Source organism: Pipra filicauda, unplaced genomic scaffold (genome assembly GCF_003945595.2).
Source record: "Pipra filicauda isolate LSUMZ 115617 unplaced genomic scaffold, ASM394559v2 scaffold25_size4600443_pilon, whole genome shotgun sequence".
Classification (NCBI taxonomy): Eukaryota; Metazoa; Chordata; class Aves; order Passeriformes; family Pipridae; genus Pipra; species Pipra filicauda.
Window position 1 is genome coordinate 4,313,182 of NW_024104376.1, and position 15,774 is coordinate 4,328,955.

Below are 15,774 nucleotides of genomic sequence, written 5' to 3' on the forward strand. Positions count from 1 at the left end.
AAAAAAAGAAGAAAAACAAGAAAAAAAAAAAAGCAGGAAAAAAAAGAAAATTTTGCATAATTTCCAAGAAATTGTATAGTTACTATCAGATGCCTCATTTTAAAAACGTCTGTGTTGATACCTGTATACGGCTCTGTCTCTTAGACTTATGTAGTAGTGAATGTACATGCACTGATCATTCCCACAGGTTTGAGATGTAAGTAAATTACATGAAAAACCCTGATGGTAGCCCTGATAGTGCTTTGAGTTGGCCCATCTTAAATTCTCACCTATATAATTTCAATCAAGGAAGTGCTGACTTCCTTTGCAATGCCACCTTAGCATGTCATTGGTGTCTCCCTCAAAAGATGATACCATGTCATAATAATTGTAATTTAAGTTGAAATTTCACATTTGCATTTTCTGTTAAAATGATTTGCACTCTGAATTTCAGACATCTAGCTTCAGAAGTCTGGACAAGTAGCATTTCCTGATCTTCAGGTGATCATCCACTCATACAGATGTAACATATATTTGACAGATTCTGTATCAGACAGAGCTACAAAGTAGTCTACTTTCAACTTTGTAGTCAACTGCTGCAATAACTCAAGAAAACCCTAAATAAACTTGCTGTATGAGTGTAAAGAGAGGCTACAAAAAAACATTTCTAAAAGAAAAGGCCAGAAGGTATTCCCTGGAATGACGGTCTCGGCAAGCTTGTCACGGATATATAAATGAGCATGTAACAGTACCTGGTTCTTTCCAAAGTAGTTATTGGGAAAACAACCCTGATGGCCAGAACATGGCATGGATACAGGTTGCTCCAAGGGTATCAAGAAATCGGACTTAGAGATATTAGGAAGAAAAAAGACTTTACCAACAAGAGCAGTCAAAGATAGAAATGGAAGCCCAGAGAGGTTATCCATGGAGATACTCAAGATGTGACTGGACAGGGCCTTGAGCAACCAGCTCTCATGGCAAAAATTTGGCCCTGCTCTGAGTTGTGGACTGGACCACAAGGCCTCCTGATGTCTCTTCCGGTTTCAATTAGTTAATGATTTTTTTTCTTTCCTCAATAGGTCTAACTACTTTTTTCAGTTTAATAAAAACCTTCCCGACCTTCCAAAATCCTTTTAGTTTTCTAAAGTTTTCATGTTTTGCAGCATTTTAGAAATAAAACTTTTGCTGAAAAGACCATATATTTAAAAGAAATATCTACTCTCACCCACATTTAAAAGATAATCAGTGTAAGAATAGCCACAAAGAGAACTCTTACCTTTCTGAGGTAGTTTGGGAAGAACTCTAGGGCCAAGTGCAGTCTTTGCAGTCCCAGTGCTAAATCAACAGATGTGAATTATTAGTGCTTACAACTGTTATAAAATATATTTATTTCTCATTTTCCCCTCTACACATCCATAATTAAAAAACCCAAACCAAACAACCAAAATCCACATCTATTTTGCTTCTTTCATATAATCATCTTGTCTGTGGATCAATCCCAAAACACAAAGCACTGTTAAGAATTAACTGCTTGTTTTTTTTTCCGAGAAAAAGGCATACAAACCCCACAGAGCTTCAATGCCATAGGGCAGATATATTCTACAAACTATGGTATGTGCAAAATGTATTCTGAAAACAGGTGAAGCTGAAAGAGCAGCTCCATGGGCAGATCCTGAACTTTAAAATAATTATACTGAAGCATTCAAAATATAATCTGTCCCTTATGTCAGTGGTTTGAAGTTTGCCAGGACTGAGCCTATGCCTTGTAGCCCACTGATTTACACACACACTGCTACTGCTGCAGTAGGAAACAAAGTCTGTGATACTCCAAGGAAATACTGATGACTGTGGTAAAACAACACGCTTTACTCTGTCAACCCGTGTTGCACCTGAGTTAGCTACTTGGAGTGGTGAGCAACGAGACAAGCAGGACAGTTGCAAGTAATTTAATTAATTAGTTAATTACATTAATAGCATAAAAATTTAAGATAGTTGCATATTGTCAAAGTTTTCCATCTATGCTTTTTGTTGTAGCACATTTTTTCCCCAGAATTAACATCAGGCTCAAATTTGCAAACATGGTATGTGAGCGCAACAAGTTTCAACAAATTCCACCAAATTTTTTCCTTTAAAACCACACATAGGTCACTTTTATAGAAAAGAACTGTGGAAGAAAAGAAAGTAAGTTGATTTAAGGCATAAAAATCAAACAATAAATAAAAATCAGTATTAACTTAAAATAATGACTCAAAAAAACAAGTGGAAAGAAAAATGTCTGAGAAAGTTGCCAGAGTATGTTCAACAGAGCAGAGAGTCTTCTGCACCACGAGCCTTGATTCTGGTATTATTTGTCTCTGCAGCCAACATTTCAAAATGAGCACGATGAAACACTTTTAATTTCCTACCTGTTTTTTAAATGGCAAAAATATACCATGACATGAAACTGAAAGAACAGCCAAGCTCACTCTTGATTCAATATACCATAGATTCACAGAATATCCTGGGTTGGAAGGGACCCACAAAGATGATCAAAGTCCAGCTCCTACCTTGGCCTTTATCTAACGCCATGGAGTACAAATACCACACACTTTTACCCTTGTCTGGCAAGTGTTGAGCACAGGCCCAGGTCTTTGTGCTATGGAGCATCACCACTTTTTCCCTGAATGGCCAGTGCCACCTGGATGGATTCAGCAAATGTGGCAAGTCAGCTGTGCTGCCAATAACAGCTCCTCTGCCTGTCCTGACAAGGCAGATCACAGACTGGGGGGTGTCCAGGAATTCTACCTGCACATCTTCTGCTGTGACCTGTTTGACGTTACACATCTCTCTCCAGTCACGGCCTGATCCCACACACTTGTGGTCATGCAAGGTCGTGTGCCTGAGGCAGGTGTTTGTCAGAATCACCGCGCTCTGAACCGCAGGACTTTGGAATCACAGTGCAGACAGAGGAGTAGCAAACACTAAGTGACAGGAATGTATGGCTGTCCTTACTTCTCCAGCTATTGAAAAAGACACTTGTAATGGACAGACCTGATGAACTACGAGCTAAAAGCAGTTTGTGTTATTGCAGACTGTGTGGCAGCACATAAGCTTGACAGGCTGGAAAACAGTTAAGCTGGAAGACTGAGATGAATTCTCTCTCTTACAGATGATGCCACCTTGTACCCAGAGTGACACTACTGCAGCTACGGGCATGAGACCTCACACTGAAACAGACAAAATGAAATGCCAGAAGACACGAAAATAAAACTTTTGTGCTGCTGGACTGCAGTCTGAGGCAGCATTCCCCAGCTCAGAGAGCACTGCTGTAGGAGCGGCAGAGAGATTCGGGTACAAGTCGTTCTGTCCATCCCGCTCAAAGGATGGATTGTGTATGGACAGCAAGGAACAAAGCGTAGGAGGCTCAATGAAGCCACAGTATTTGTATGCTACTAAGGCACGCAGAAAACTAATGAAGAAACACAGCTAGGATTTTATGTCCTCTGAAAGGCTTTTTTCCCCCCTCTAATTTACAAATTAGTTATGTTTACTTAAATTTTCATCTTTGCCTTCATATGTGGAGACTTTACCTTGATTGCTGAGACATCCCCTCAAACTTGTTTGCAGCCTTAGTTGAAGGTGGGCCCAAATCATTACCTGAGGTGAAAAAAAGGACCATTAAAAAACCTAAATAATTAGGATAACTGAAATATAATCAACAGATGGTGCAACTTAAAGAAAAACACATATTCCTCCAAGTCTCTTCTATTCAAGATGTCTGAAAGATCATGTAAAACTTCGTTCTTCATTAATAACTTTGTAGCTGAAAAAGCAGCAGGGACCATAATAATACAACGTGACCTTTCATGTAACACATTTTAAAACAAGCCACTGGTAGTTCACATCTTCTGGCAAGGGAAGAGTGAATGACATTGCTGTAGGGCATTTGTTTTGAAATAGTGTTTCAATTTTCCTTGAATAGAAGGAGATAGTGCAGGCCAGTATCAGACAAATTTATCACAGATGTTTACATTTTTTGCTATGAGGCATGTCTTTTTAAAACCACCATGAATTTGATTTTATTCACAAAACATTAAATTTCTAAGGATTGGTATTTTATCCTGTGTGAAGAACAGCCTTTACAGATTTAATGACTAAGTCTGTATGTTCCCATTACCTGCACAATGACCACTGGTAAGGAAAAGATCCTGGGTATACCGAATTCTGTGAAAAGGCAGCAAAATCCAAACCCAAGTGCTCTGGACTCCTTCAGCAGAAGGCTTCTCTTCCACTAGCCATCACCATTGCAAGTTATAATGATATTAACTCCTTTGGTTTAGTGCCTTTGCCATTCCCCCTTGCCTCTCCTATTACAGCATGTCTCAGCAATCTTAGAACCAACTTCAACAACCATTAGTAAATTTTGTCATTGAAATAGATGCAAAGTGACATTTAATGAGCCAAGAACACAAAATGCCTCTCATACAAAAGAATGACACGTTTGCCTAAATACCATTCTTAGTGCATTGAAGTCTAAATGAAACAGCAGAAAAGGCTCATGCTGAGCCTTGCTAAAAATATGTTTGTATTTAAAAGTGGGGAAAAAAGCAACAAAGGTAAAACAAACAGCAAACCCGTCACATGTAGATCCTATGGATAAAGCAAGGAAAAATATCTCATGGTTGCTATGGAAATCCAAAATAATCTACATGACATTTTTAGAACATCTTTGAATAGTAACTCAGTTTGCTTAGACATAAGCTAAGGATTGCTCTGCTTGAAACTTCAATTAATGCACAGATTAGAAAACATGCTGAAATTCAACATAGCAAAAAATATAACGACACAGAAAAAAGCTTCTGAAAGGAAAAGCAGTGAACATCTGACAATATTCTTAAGCCAAAAACATGAAGGCAGATACAAGAAACTCCCTCTTTTATAAACGTAAAATTTAATACTTGGTTAAAAATTGAAAAGGACTTTCAAAAAAGTCCTTTTGTACAGATCTCAGATAAGAAACATGGGGAGAAGAGGTCTCCCTTCCATCCACTGAAGTTTAGCCTGCACTGAAGAGCAGCAAAGAGACAGAAAGAGCCATGTTCTTCTCCAGCCCTGCTCTGACAAGGTCATCTACTGCTACAAGCTTCTTCATCTTCAACTGCACACCCGCACCTTTCCCATAGTTTCCTTTTCCTTTATCTGTTGTCTAAAGATTTTAAAGAAAAGTTGGCACTGGCTTAGCATCTTATCCTACCATACCTTCATTCTAATAGCATTACATTCTATAGTATTCTAGTACATGGTACTTTAGGTCCTGTTTCGGTCTTAAATATTTGGGATTTTTTACATTTTTAGAGTCCAAGCCCTTCAAAATATCTTTACTACCTCTGAAATAGTACAGGACTATTGGACTTCAGAACACAGGACACATTTTTTTTCCATATCCCAGGCCTCTAAGAAGTAGGGAACTGAAAAGATTGACATTATTTGTATTCCTTGAGAAAAAAATCTTTGCTTTTCCTTGGACTCTGTACTTTTCTCCGTATTGAATCCTAGATTCAATCACACATGAATACTCCATGATTGACCACATTTAACTCAATTTGCTGTAAAAATGGTGGTTTTAGCTTAGCATTTTTATTTTTAGGCTAGTAATTGTGTGTTTATACTAGAACAGAGAGAGGATACTCCTAAGATATAAGTAGTGTATGGATGACGCCCTTATGCAAGCATTGGATTCCAGCTTGAAAATTTACAGATTCATGAAAATCCTGCCACAAAAACTAAAATTATAGAAAATTACATGGGCCTGAGATTTATAGCTACAGAAAGAAGCTGACTGCATAGAGCAATGTTTATTGAAAAGAGGAAGAATCTGAGCAGTCTGGAAAATAGTGTCTAAAAAGCATCTGTCAGAAAGGTATCCTGCTATAAAAAATTATTTTTAAAGTGCTGTTTCTGTGTAACTTCTGCAGATAGAAGGCTGCAAACCTATCAGTTTCTGTGTAGGTACAGACAACATCACAAAAGCCAAATACATATCAAGACAACACATTCCCACCAGTGAGGTGTGAACATTTCATGGGAGAGATGTGGCACAAAGCCCTCTGGCAGTTGTGAGACCTGCACAGACTCATTGAGGTCCGTCTGTCCCAAATCTACCTGGATTAATGAGCTCGTCAGAGCAGCATCAGGGGTGAGGAGGCAGAGGCAGAGCAGAGCAGCAGCTGAGGGGGCCAGGGTGAGGGCAGCCTGGGCAGCTAAGGCAGAGAGAGGGAAGCAGTGGAGGAGGTTGGATTGGGCCCCAGGGGAGCGTGGAATATTTTCAGCTTTCTCAAGTGAGACTTGGCTGCAGCAGCCTGGGAGCCAGAGTGACAGAGGACAGAACTCTCGATTTATCTGAGCTGACGTTACATCAAGCTGAAATCATTGGAAAGCAAGCACCAGGTAAAAAGAAACCAAAGATCATATATCATCCATCATAAAGGTTTTCCCTTGCCCTTTTGTTTTGCATTTCAAAACTCACCCCAAGGAATTGGGCCCTTATTCTGGGGTCCATGAGGTAGTGGGCTTGGTGGGTCAGAGAGGGTTCTTTTGTGTCCTGGGGGTGGGGGAGGTGGTCTCTTCTTGGAAAGAGTGGAGCTGCCACTAGAGGTTTGAGTGCTTAGAGGGAGGGTTGAAGGTGGGCCTGCAAAATAACAAACAACCTTCTTACAAATACATGTGCATAAACGTCAAAGCAGCACTGAAAAATTCACAGTCAGACCCACAGCGAAGTGCAGCAAAAGACTAAAATAAAAAGACAAGCCATGCCAAAACACTGTTTAGATTAAACGACATGTTCACCACATTTTTGACCATCTCAGCTATGGGAATATAAGGAACTTGACAATAGAATGACACGTGTACTTATGTTTAAGAAATACAGAATCATACCAGGATTTCTAATTTTAGGCATTGTTTAAAAAAAAAAGCCCTGAAAATTAAGTAATATTTAGCACATGGGATTAAAATTCCTTTTAATTTATACCAGAACAAAACAGCTTTCTAGATATTCTACTATGTGAGTTTTTTCTCTTCCAGAGCATCCCATACAAACTCTGCTAATAAACTGGGGGGAAGGAAGGAAATAGAAATCTATCTACAAATTTTCCTTGCACTTTCAAATATGATTGTAAGCTCGAGAAGCTTTTCTGTAATTATTTTCCTTTTTTTCTGTGGCTTAAATAAATCAAATTATGCATTCTAAGAGCAATGCAAATTGCTGTACACGGTATAAATTAAACATCAGAGAAGTCCTTTCTGAGACTGAGATGAGATATTTAATGGTAGCAGCACTTATAAGAGCTTATGCAGTCACTCCTACCCTTAAACACTTTTATTTCCCCTTGCATTAATGTTGGCACAAATATTATTCAACACAACGCTTGTTTCACAGGATATGGGAACAGATACAGATTGAAAGACAAAATAACCCAGAGGAAAGACAAGAGTTTTCCCTAATCAGCTTCACCATTGACCTTCAAAAATGTCTCTAATAAGAAGCTCAAGGAATCAGGCAGAGCAGGGCACAAAACAGTGAGGGGACAATGCTCAAGTCAGCTGCCATTACTGCCCAAAGAAATTACTTGTAACACTTATCTAAACTAGTTCTACATTAGGTTAGAACAGCTCTAAGGGTTTTGTTGTTGGGCTTGTTTTCTTTTTCCTGCTAGGGGGCTGTTTTGTTTTGCCTTTTTTTTAACTCTTTTAATCTAACCAACAACTAACACTATTGCAGACATGACCTTGCAATAAGTTTTGCACATCAGGGAGCTTTGACATCACAGTCTGGATAAAGGCAGAAAATCAACATAAAAATTTAAAAGCAAAGTCTATTTATACCTGAAACTTCAACTCTATTGTCACAGATTTTGTAGCACTGTAGAACCAAATAGCCTATTTTTGAAAATCTAATTTATTTGAACAGTATTTGAGACAAAAATCTTCATTCAGTTACTTGACATATACCCTACCCTGTGCACAGGAGGAGAGCTGCCTCTTTAAAACTATTTGTGACAGTTGACTATAGGTAAACTGAAAATTATCAAAGCTTGCACTCCTTCCAAAATTATTATATATCATAAAAGTATTAAAATCTGTGAAGAATAATATTTGTTAAAATTCCTTAGATGAAGCATTAAACACTGACAAAAGTAACTTCAATGATCACATAAGCATGGGTCTGTTTGCCAGATATTTTCAGTGGGTGACCTCCCTCTTTCTTCTAATCTGCAAAGAAAAAATTAATAGAACTTCCCATAATGAGTTAATAATTCAATCTACTCTCTTCCAGATTCAAGCCTGGAAGGCCTTCTGCTGTGCAGGAGAATATCTCAAGCACAAGCCCAGCAGGTATTTTGGGCCTGGCTTAATTAATTGGTTACTTCGGTAAATCAAATTATATATTTTGCGATTGTTCTTCTCAATTTACTTTCAAGTTCACAAAACCATTAACTGACAAGAAGTCAAATGCCAGTGCAATTTAATGATTGTTCCCCAGTTTGCATCCTTATCCTTTCTCATTTTAATTTCTTCCTCGAGCTTAAGGAAGCAAGATAATTTAAACTGTGCATTGAGATGTTTCTGAAAGCAAAACCAACATTTCTCATGTTACATTTTGACTGATGATCCCTTAGACTTCTGCAAGTTATCAATTCCTTCTTCTCTTAAAGAAATACGAACCAAAAGTTGTTCTATAAACCATTACATAGCTCAGAGCGTATCTAGGAATGACGAGGGGAAAAGCAATAGTCAATATCGACTGTTAACAGCGACATTATTCTTAAAGCATGTCGAGAACGGACAGGGCACATCAGAGCAGTGTTTGTCTCCTGCCCTGACACGCGGCACTGGAGAGTTTCACGCAGCCAAAATGCCTCCAAGTGGGAATGTCCGACCGCCCCCTGGCGCCCGCCTGCCCGCACTGCACCGACACGGTCACGGGTCACCCACACCGGGCTTAAAGGGAAAAGAGGCCAGGAAATGCACTGAAATAGTACTGAGCACTTACTGCAAAAATAAAACTTCAGGCATGAAGTAGAAGTTGTATTTCTAGTTGCTAATAAAATGAAAAAACCTTATCTACAAAAATAAAATTTAGTAGAATTAAAAAAAAACCTTAAAATTATGTTACATGGGCATATTTCACCTGACTTGTATATATCCAGACATCACAGATGAGTTGAAAAACATCACTTCATAACTTTCAAAAGTTCACGTGGCATACAAAAGTCACAGGGAAAAGGTGTTAAAGTATTAAAAATTGTGCATCCTTTCAGACTCCTAGCATTTGTTCCTATATTAGACTCACAGAAGGAATAAGTATGAATATAGAAGTCATACATTAATGATTACATGGTTAAAATACAAAATAACTTACTATCAAATAGACAAAAAATAAAGGAAAACTTCAAAACATCTTTTCAGAAAGAGGTATAAAGTCATTTCATGCCTTGAATAAAGAAAACATGGGAAAAGTTCTTGAATCTAAATCAGTTTATGGAAACAGCTGGTGAAATAACACAAAGATCTGATGATGTATGAACTGTCTGTAAAATTGTTATGAAATACAAGGTATCATAGACTCACTCAGGTTGGAAAAGACCTTTAAGATCATCAAGTTGGACATTGCCAGGTCCACCACTAAACTGTGTCTCTGCTCCTACACCTCTGAGGTTTTGTTCCTGAGGAATATCCAGCCTTCCTGGATTTCTTTGCCCTTCAGGACTATTTCCCAGGGGACTCTGTCTACAAGGCTCCTAAAGAGGTCAGAGTCTCTCCCCTGGAGGTCCAAGGTGGCAGTTCTGCTGATCCTCCTCCTTACTTTTCCAAGAATTCGTGATCCCTGTGCCCAACATGGTCACCATCACCCATGAGTCCTTCTCTGTTAACAGACAGCAGGTCCAGTGGGTGCATTCCCTAGCAGGTTCCACCACCAGCTGTGCCAGGAAGTTCACTTCCACACACTCCAGGAACATCCTAGAGAGACATCTGGTAAGCTGAATTCCCCTATGAGAACAAGGGCCAGCGATTGTGAGACTTCTCCCAGCTGCTTGTAGAATATCTCATCTGCTTCTTCATCTTGGTTGGGTGGTCACCAAGGATATCTGCCTGCTGACCTCCCCCTTGATTCTTACCTATAAACATTTGACTCTACTGTCACCATCACTCAGCTCAGACACTCAAAACACTCTCTAACCTACAGGGCTACCCCACTGCCTCTCCTTCCTTGCCTCTCCCTTCTGAAGAGTTTATAGCCAACCACTGCAGCACTCCAGTTGTGTGACTCATCCCAGCCTGTTTCCATGATGACAGCCATGTCATAATTTTCCCACAGCATAACAGCTTCCAGCTCCTCCTATTGGTTGTCCATGCCAAGTGCATTGGGGTAGGTGCACTTCAGTTGGGATATTGATCCCACCACCTCTTTGGGGGAAGAAGCCCTAATTCCTACGTGACTGTTTCGAGGTATTTCTGTGCTTTGTGTCTTTGCTGCCACATGGCTCTCCATTTCCCTCCTCCACTGGGACAGCAGACCAAAGGACCTCACTAACACACTCCCTCAAACACTGGTGCGCTGCCCCCAGGAATGTCTCTAGCGTGCCTGGTTTTATCCATTTTAAATCTAGGTTAAATCTCTTCCAATGAGCACTAATCACTCAGTGGCAGGTACCATTGCTCCCTGGCCAGGCTGGCAGAGTTACAGTCCCTTCCTGCATGGCATTCCATGCAAACTCCCATGCAAAGTGCTGCACCATGCCCTGTTCACTTGCACTGTTCCTGGTGCTACACAGGAGTTTCTTCATACACATCTGAGCTTGGCCACCTTTGCTCCTCGCCCTGCTCAGGTCCCCTCAGCTGCTGTGGCGCAAGCTGTGGGCTCCTTCCAGCTTTCCCACTCCCCCGAGGTTCCCTGGTTAAGGAAACACTCCTGGGCCTGCGTGGGACATGCCCAGAGCTGTTGCCTCAGCAACTGTATGTGTGTGTGTGTGTATATATATATATATATATATATATACACACACATATATGTATATATATATATACACACACATATATGTATATATATATATACACACACATATATGTATATATATATATACACACACATATGTGTATATATATATATACACACACATATATGTATATATATATATACACACACATATATGTATATATATATATACACACACATATATGTATATATATATACACACACATATATGTATATATATATATATATACACACACATATATGTATATATATGTATATATATATATACACACACATATATGTATATATATATATACACACACATATATGTATATATATATATACACACACATATATGTATATATATATATATACACACACATATATGTATATATATATATACACACACATATATGTATATATATATATACACACACATATATGTGTATATATATATATACACACATATATGTATATATATATATACATACACATATATGTATATATGTGTGTGTGTAAAAACAAAATCTCAAAACAATTGTTACACGACATTTTTAATGATACGAGACGAGGGTAGATATCTTTAAGCAATTAGAGCAGTTATTTTTCTAGATCAAAGATATTTTGTGATTTTTAACCAGGCAGTAATGAAGCCATCCATTTCTCCTCCATAGACATCTTAATCATGATTTCTCACATAATTGAGGTATTCACATTTCATAAAGGATATTTTCCTAACACAAGCAAAACCAACAAAAACACCCACTTTGACCTAATTTTTTTTTTTAATTTTGCTTCTACTGGGCTTTCTTTTCCTCAGCAATTGCTTTCAATACTGACTGTTGTTATACTTTATCCCTTTTTCATGTTACAAGGATCAGGCTTTCATGTGTAAATAGATTAAATAATCCCAAAGTTATTGTATGAAGGTGAATAACTGGATAAGGTCTGCAATTAATAGTGCATTGCCCTTCAGTGTTTGTGCAGTTAGTATAGTAATGATTAATTTGTGTACTTGTGAAACCATGCAAAGCTGTTGCCATCCAATTAAGAAATGGTGGGTTTAGAGTGTAAAACCCCTACTTATGTAATTTTTTTTTACCACTTAATGAGACAGAGGGAAGAACCAAAATTCCAGTTAATGGTAGAACGGGCACTGAAAAGGAAAGCAATTTATATTAAAAATAGTATTTTTATTTACAAGTGTTATTATAATTTTTAAATTTTCCATGAGTGACTTTTTGCACAGATATTACTAAAAACCTTCTTCAGTTTGTCTTACTTCAGATCATATGTTTTCAGTATTGAAAATAAGACCATAATGAAAGAAAAAAATTATTGTGATCATTCTGTGAATATGAAAGGTAAGAATATATACATTGATGCAACATTAGCACTTGAACTACATTTTATAATTAATGCTAAAAATGTCCTGTTAAAAAAAAAACCAACAAATTCATTAAAGAATGTTGTATTTTGTGTTGATTCAGAAATAGAACAGCCCATGAAAGCAACAGTGGTCAGCCAGCCTTCCATTCCTACTATGATATTAAAAAATACAGAGTTTGAGTGGGATAACTAGTATTATTTAATCAAAATGTGCAACACATTTATAAGAATATTTAAAAAACTAAGTCATTAAGTATACTTAAGAGAAGTATATAAATCCTAAAAGCATTCAGAAGAAACAGAAGAAACCAGATGACCTTAAAGGCTGAGGTAATGGAAATGAGATTAGCTACATTTGTGCTATAAATTAAGGGCTTCAGTTGAAAATGGTAGTAGTGACTGCGTAATGCCTGCTATGCCACAGTATGATACAATCATGAAAAAAATGAGAAGGATGTTTTGATGTGGTATTTCCAGTAGAAAGAGCAAATTTTACTGCTGTCCCGACACTTCCAGCCACTTGTATTTCAGAAAGCCATTTTAAACAGCAAAGGTATGGATAAGAGCTAATGTGATGAAAGGATAACTTAAATCATAGGAAAATGAAAATACTCTTCGATCAGATAAGGTGAAATAATCTTGGTTTGTTTAGTCTAAGAAACCAGAAATGAAGACCTGTAGGGTTGCCCTCCAGGCAGTGCCCTGATATGGTCACCAGTGACTGAAAAATCACCAAAGCCAAACAACAATGTTGGTACATGCACAAGGTAATTTAGTGGACTTAAGAAGATTCCTAATCCTGTGAGCAATGCAGTCAGACAACTTCTAGAAGTTATTAAGTTATTAAATTCAAATAAGGTAATTTGGCTAGAAATTGAGTCTGATCTAGTGAAGGAGCAGACAATATCACAATGTCTGCAGTAGCAGTGGAATGGAACCACAAAAGAAGAGCCTTCGGGTCTAGGTACCTAATGTTAGAGCTGAGACAAAGTGCAAAATATGAAAACTCATAGGTATTGAACATCCAAACTTAACATCATGACACAGAATTGATCCCTGACCTCCATATTTTTCCAGTATGAGAGAAATAGGTAGAACCATAAAAAAAATCAATTAGCTTTCAGCTAAAATGAAGGAAACCTGGCTTAGATTGCCTAATATTCCTCCATAACTAGTTAGCAACATCACCCTCCCATTGGATTTGCAATGAAAGTTGTGCAATGTGGCGAGTCATGCAACTACTTAAATATTGATTCTTTTTTTTGAAAGCTTTTTGTAAAACAACAGGCAGATGACCTGCTAGATGTTGGGAGCCATAATGTAAGTGTGCAAGCTGGAGAGAGCAGTAAAAAAAATTATTTGCAGACTGTTAGAGACTAAAGACTTGACTGACAACACAAGTAAGTAGAATCTGAATAAGCTTAGATAAACTATTGCAAAAGCACACAGTGGTTGGCTCGGGCAGCTACTGCACTTATTCTGTGCTTTTCATTCTATTAGGATAAACTAAACCTGTAGCAGAGATAGCAGAGAGTAGGATGTATCCACAAATGACACAGTTCAAAGTAAAATATATGATCATTCCAGCATTTTTAGGAGTATTTTGAAAAGTTATAAAACTGGAAAGTCTGGACATGCATTATAATGATGTATGGAGAAACTTAAAACATCCCAATATCACTTCTTCCAACAATTACAATTATTTTCAACCAGCATGTCCACTGCAAAACACGAGCAAGAGTGGTGTGCCTTATGTAAATTGCTTTAAATTTACCTTCTTTCCCCAACACGAGTTCACTGGATGGCTTCCTGTCCCCTGTGGCGCCTCAGGAACACCATGGAACCTTTCTATCCACTGGCCAATGAAGCCAGTTAACAGAGGGATACAGGGAGGAGGTTTTTTTTAAATATAGAAAAGGTTCTGGAAAGACAGTTTTATATGTATGTCCCAAAGGATAAAAAACCATGAAACTTTAAAATCTTCTGTGCCTCCTTCTAAAATACAGACCTCAGCTGTCCATTCCCTACAGACTCCATGTGCCAGCAGGGTCCCATGGTATCTGTCAGGGCCTCACAGCAGCACAGGGACAAAGATCAGATTACATTTAGGACAGAAGGTAAGTTTAAATTTAATTACAGATTCAATGCTTTTCTTACTCTTGCTATTTAGGGAACTTAATGCAAAATGTAACACTGTTTTCATATAATCTTAACTCAAATATTAAAATGAACTTTTACAACAACAAAAAATATTTGATAAGCAAGCTTGTCTGTTAAACTGTGATGTAAAGGATATAATCTATTATTACTAATCTCAAAAGAGCAGATAAATTCTAGAGGATTATTTTTTTCCTACAGAAACGAAATTAAATCTGACTGTTTCAAAATTCAGATGTGTCACAAGTGTCTATGGTAGTAGAAAATCTCTGCTTCTTTTCCTTTAAACGATCTATTTGGGAGTTGGAAAGGGGGAGATAACAAGGTGAGGCACAGTTTATAATGAAGCATAAGTGCATCCGTAGTGATGCATCTAGAGTAACCTTTCCACACTAATGAGTTTTCCTATGCATGTTCCCCATCCTTTTGAGTCTTCAATTATTCCTGTAACACAGGCATGTATTTAATGTAAACCCCTAAAACTGATTAAATACTTTACAGTATTGTTGAATGGATACCAACCAAAAACTTAGTATTACTCACAGACTGTAGAATTTTGGCATGTTTGTAACAGAGAAGCACAGTGACTTTACTGTAACAGCAGTTCTATTAAACCCCTCTCTCAGACATACTCTGTGAATCTGGCATTTTCCACTCTGATGAAGCAGTTAATGTTACATTAGAAGGCAATACTTCTCTGTATTTTGTGATAATATATGATTTTGCTGTACTAGAAATAAGAATTTCTTTTGTGTAATCTTTGACGTGAAAACATGGAAGAACTCAATGCCTCGATTCTTTCTGAGTAGCTTCAGTGCTTGTCTAGGAACACCCAGGAACTTGCAGGAACACCTAGGAAAATGCCTAACTTTTCTGAAACTAGAATACATACTCAGAATGAAATGTGCACATCAGTACTCCCCTTCCTGGAGAAAAAGACAATTTTCTGAGTAAGTATGTATGAGACCTTCACTATATAATGACAAAGAAGTAATGTTGGTTATAATCCATCTAAAGCTGACAACATACTAAGCAGTATTTACAGACAGACACCAGACAAGAACCTTAATCACCTTCAGGAAATGAGATTCATGATTAGTTTCCAAGTCTTGCAACTTTACAGCAAGAAGAAGTTATCCTAGGTCAGACTGAAGGAACATCTAAGCCATTACACTGTGTCTGCAATGGACAATCCATAGCAGGCTGTTACACAGAGCATGTTAAAGGGATGGAGG

General features: G+C 37.9%; 1 protein-coding gene across 5 annotated transcripts in view; it reads right to left on the reverse strand.

Moving 5' to 3' along the window:
• The window catches only part of ASAP1 (ArfGAP with SH3 domain, ankyrin repeat and PH domain 1), a 136,629-nt gene that overhangs the window by 14,756 nt on the left and 106,099 nt on the right, over positions 1-15,774 (reverse strand). For 3 of the 5 annotated variants that reach the window (XM_039382159.1, XM_039382158.1, XM_039382160.1), the window contains 3 exons: positions 6,485-6,646; positions 3,549-3,615; positions 1,256-1,314 (listed from right to left, as the gene is read on the reverse strand). In XM_039382159.1, coding sequence (XP_039238093.1) covers positions 1,256-1,314; positions 3,549-3,615; positions 6,485-6,646 — 288 coding nt within the window. The remainder of the gene's footprint in view (positions 1-1,255; positions 1,315-3,548; positions 3,616-6,484; positions 6,647-15,774) is intronic. The other 2 variants (XM_039382162.1, XM_039382161.1) reach the window with 1 other exon arrangement.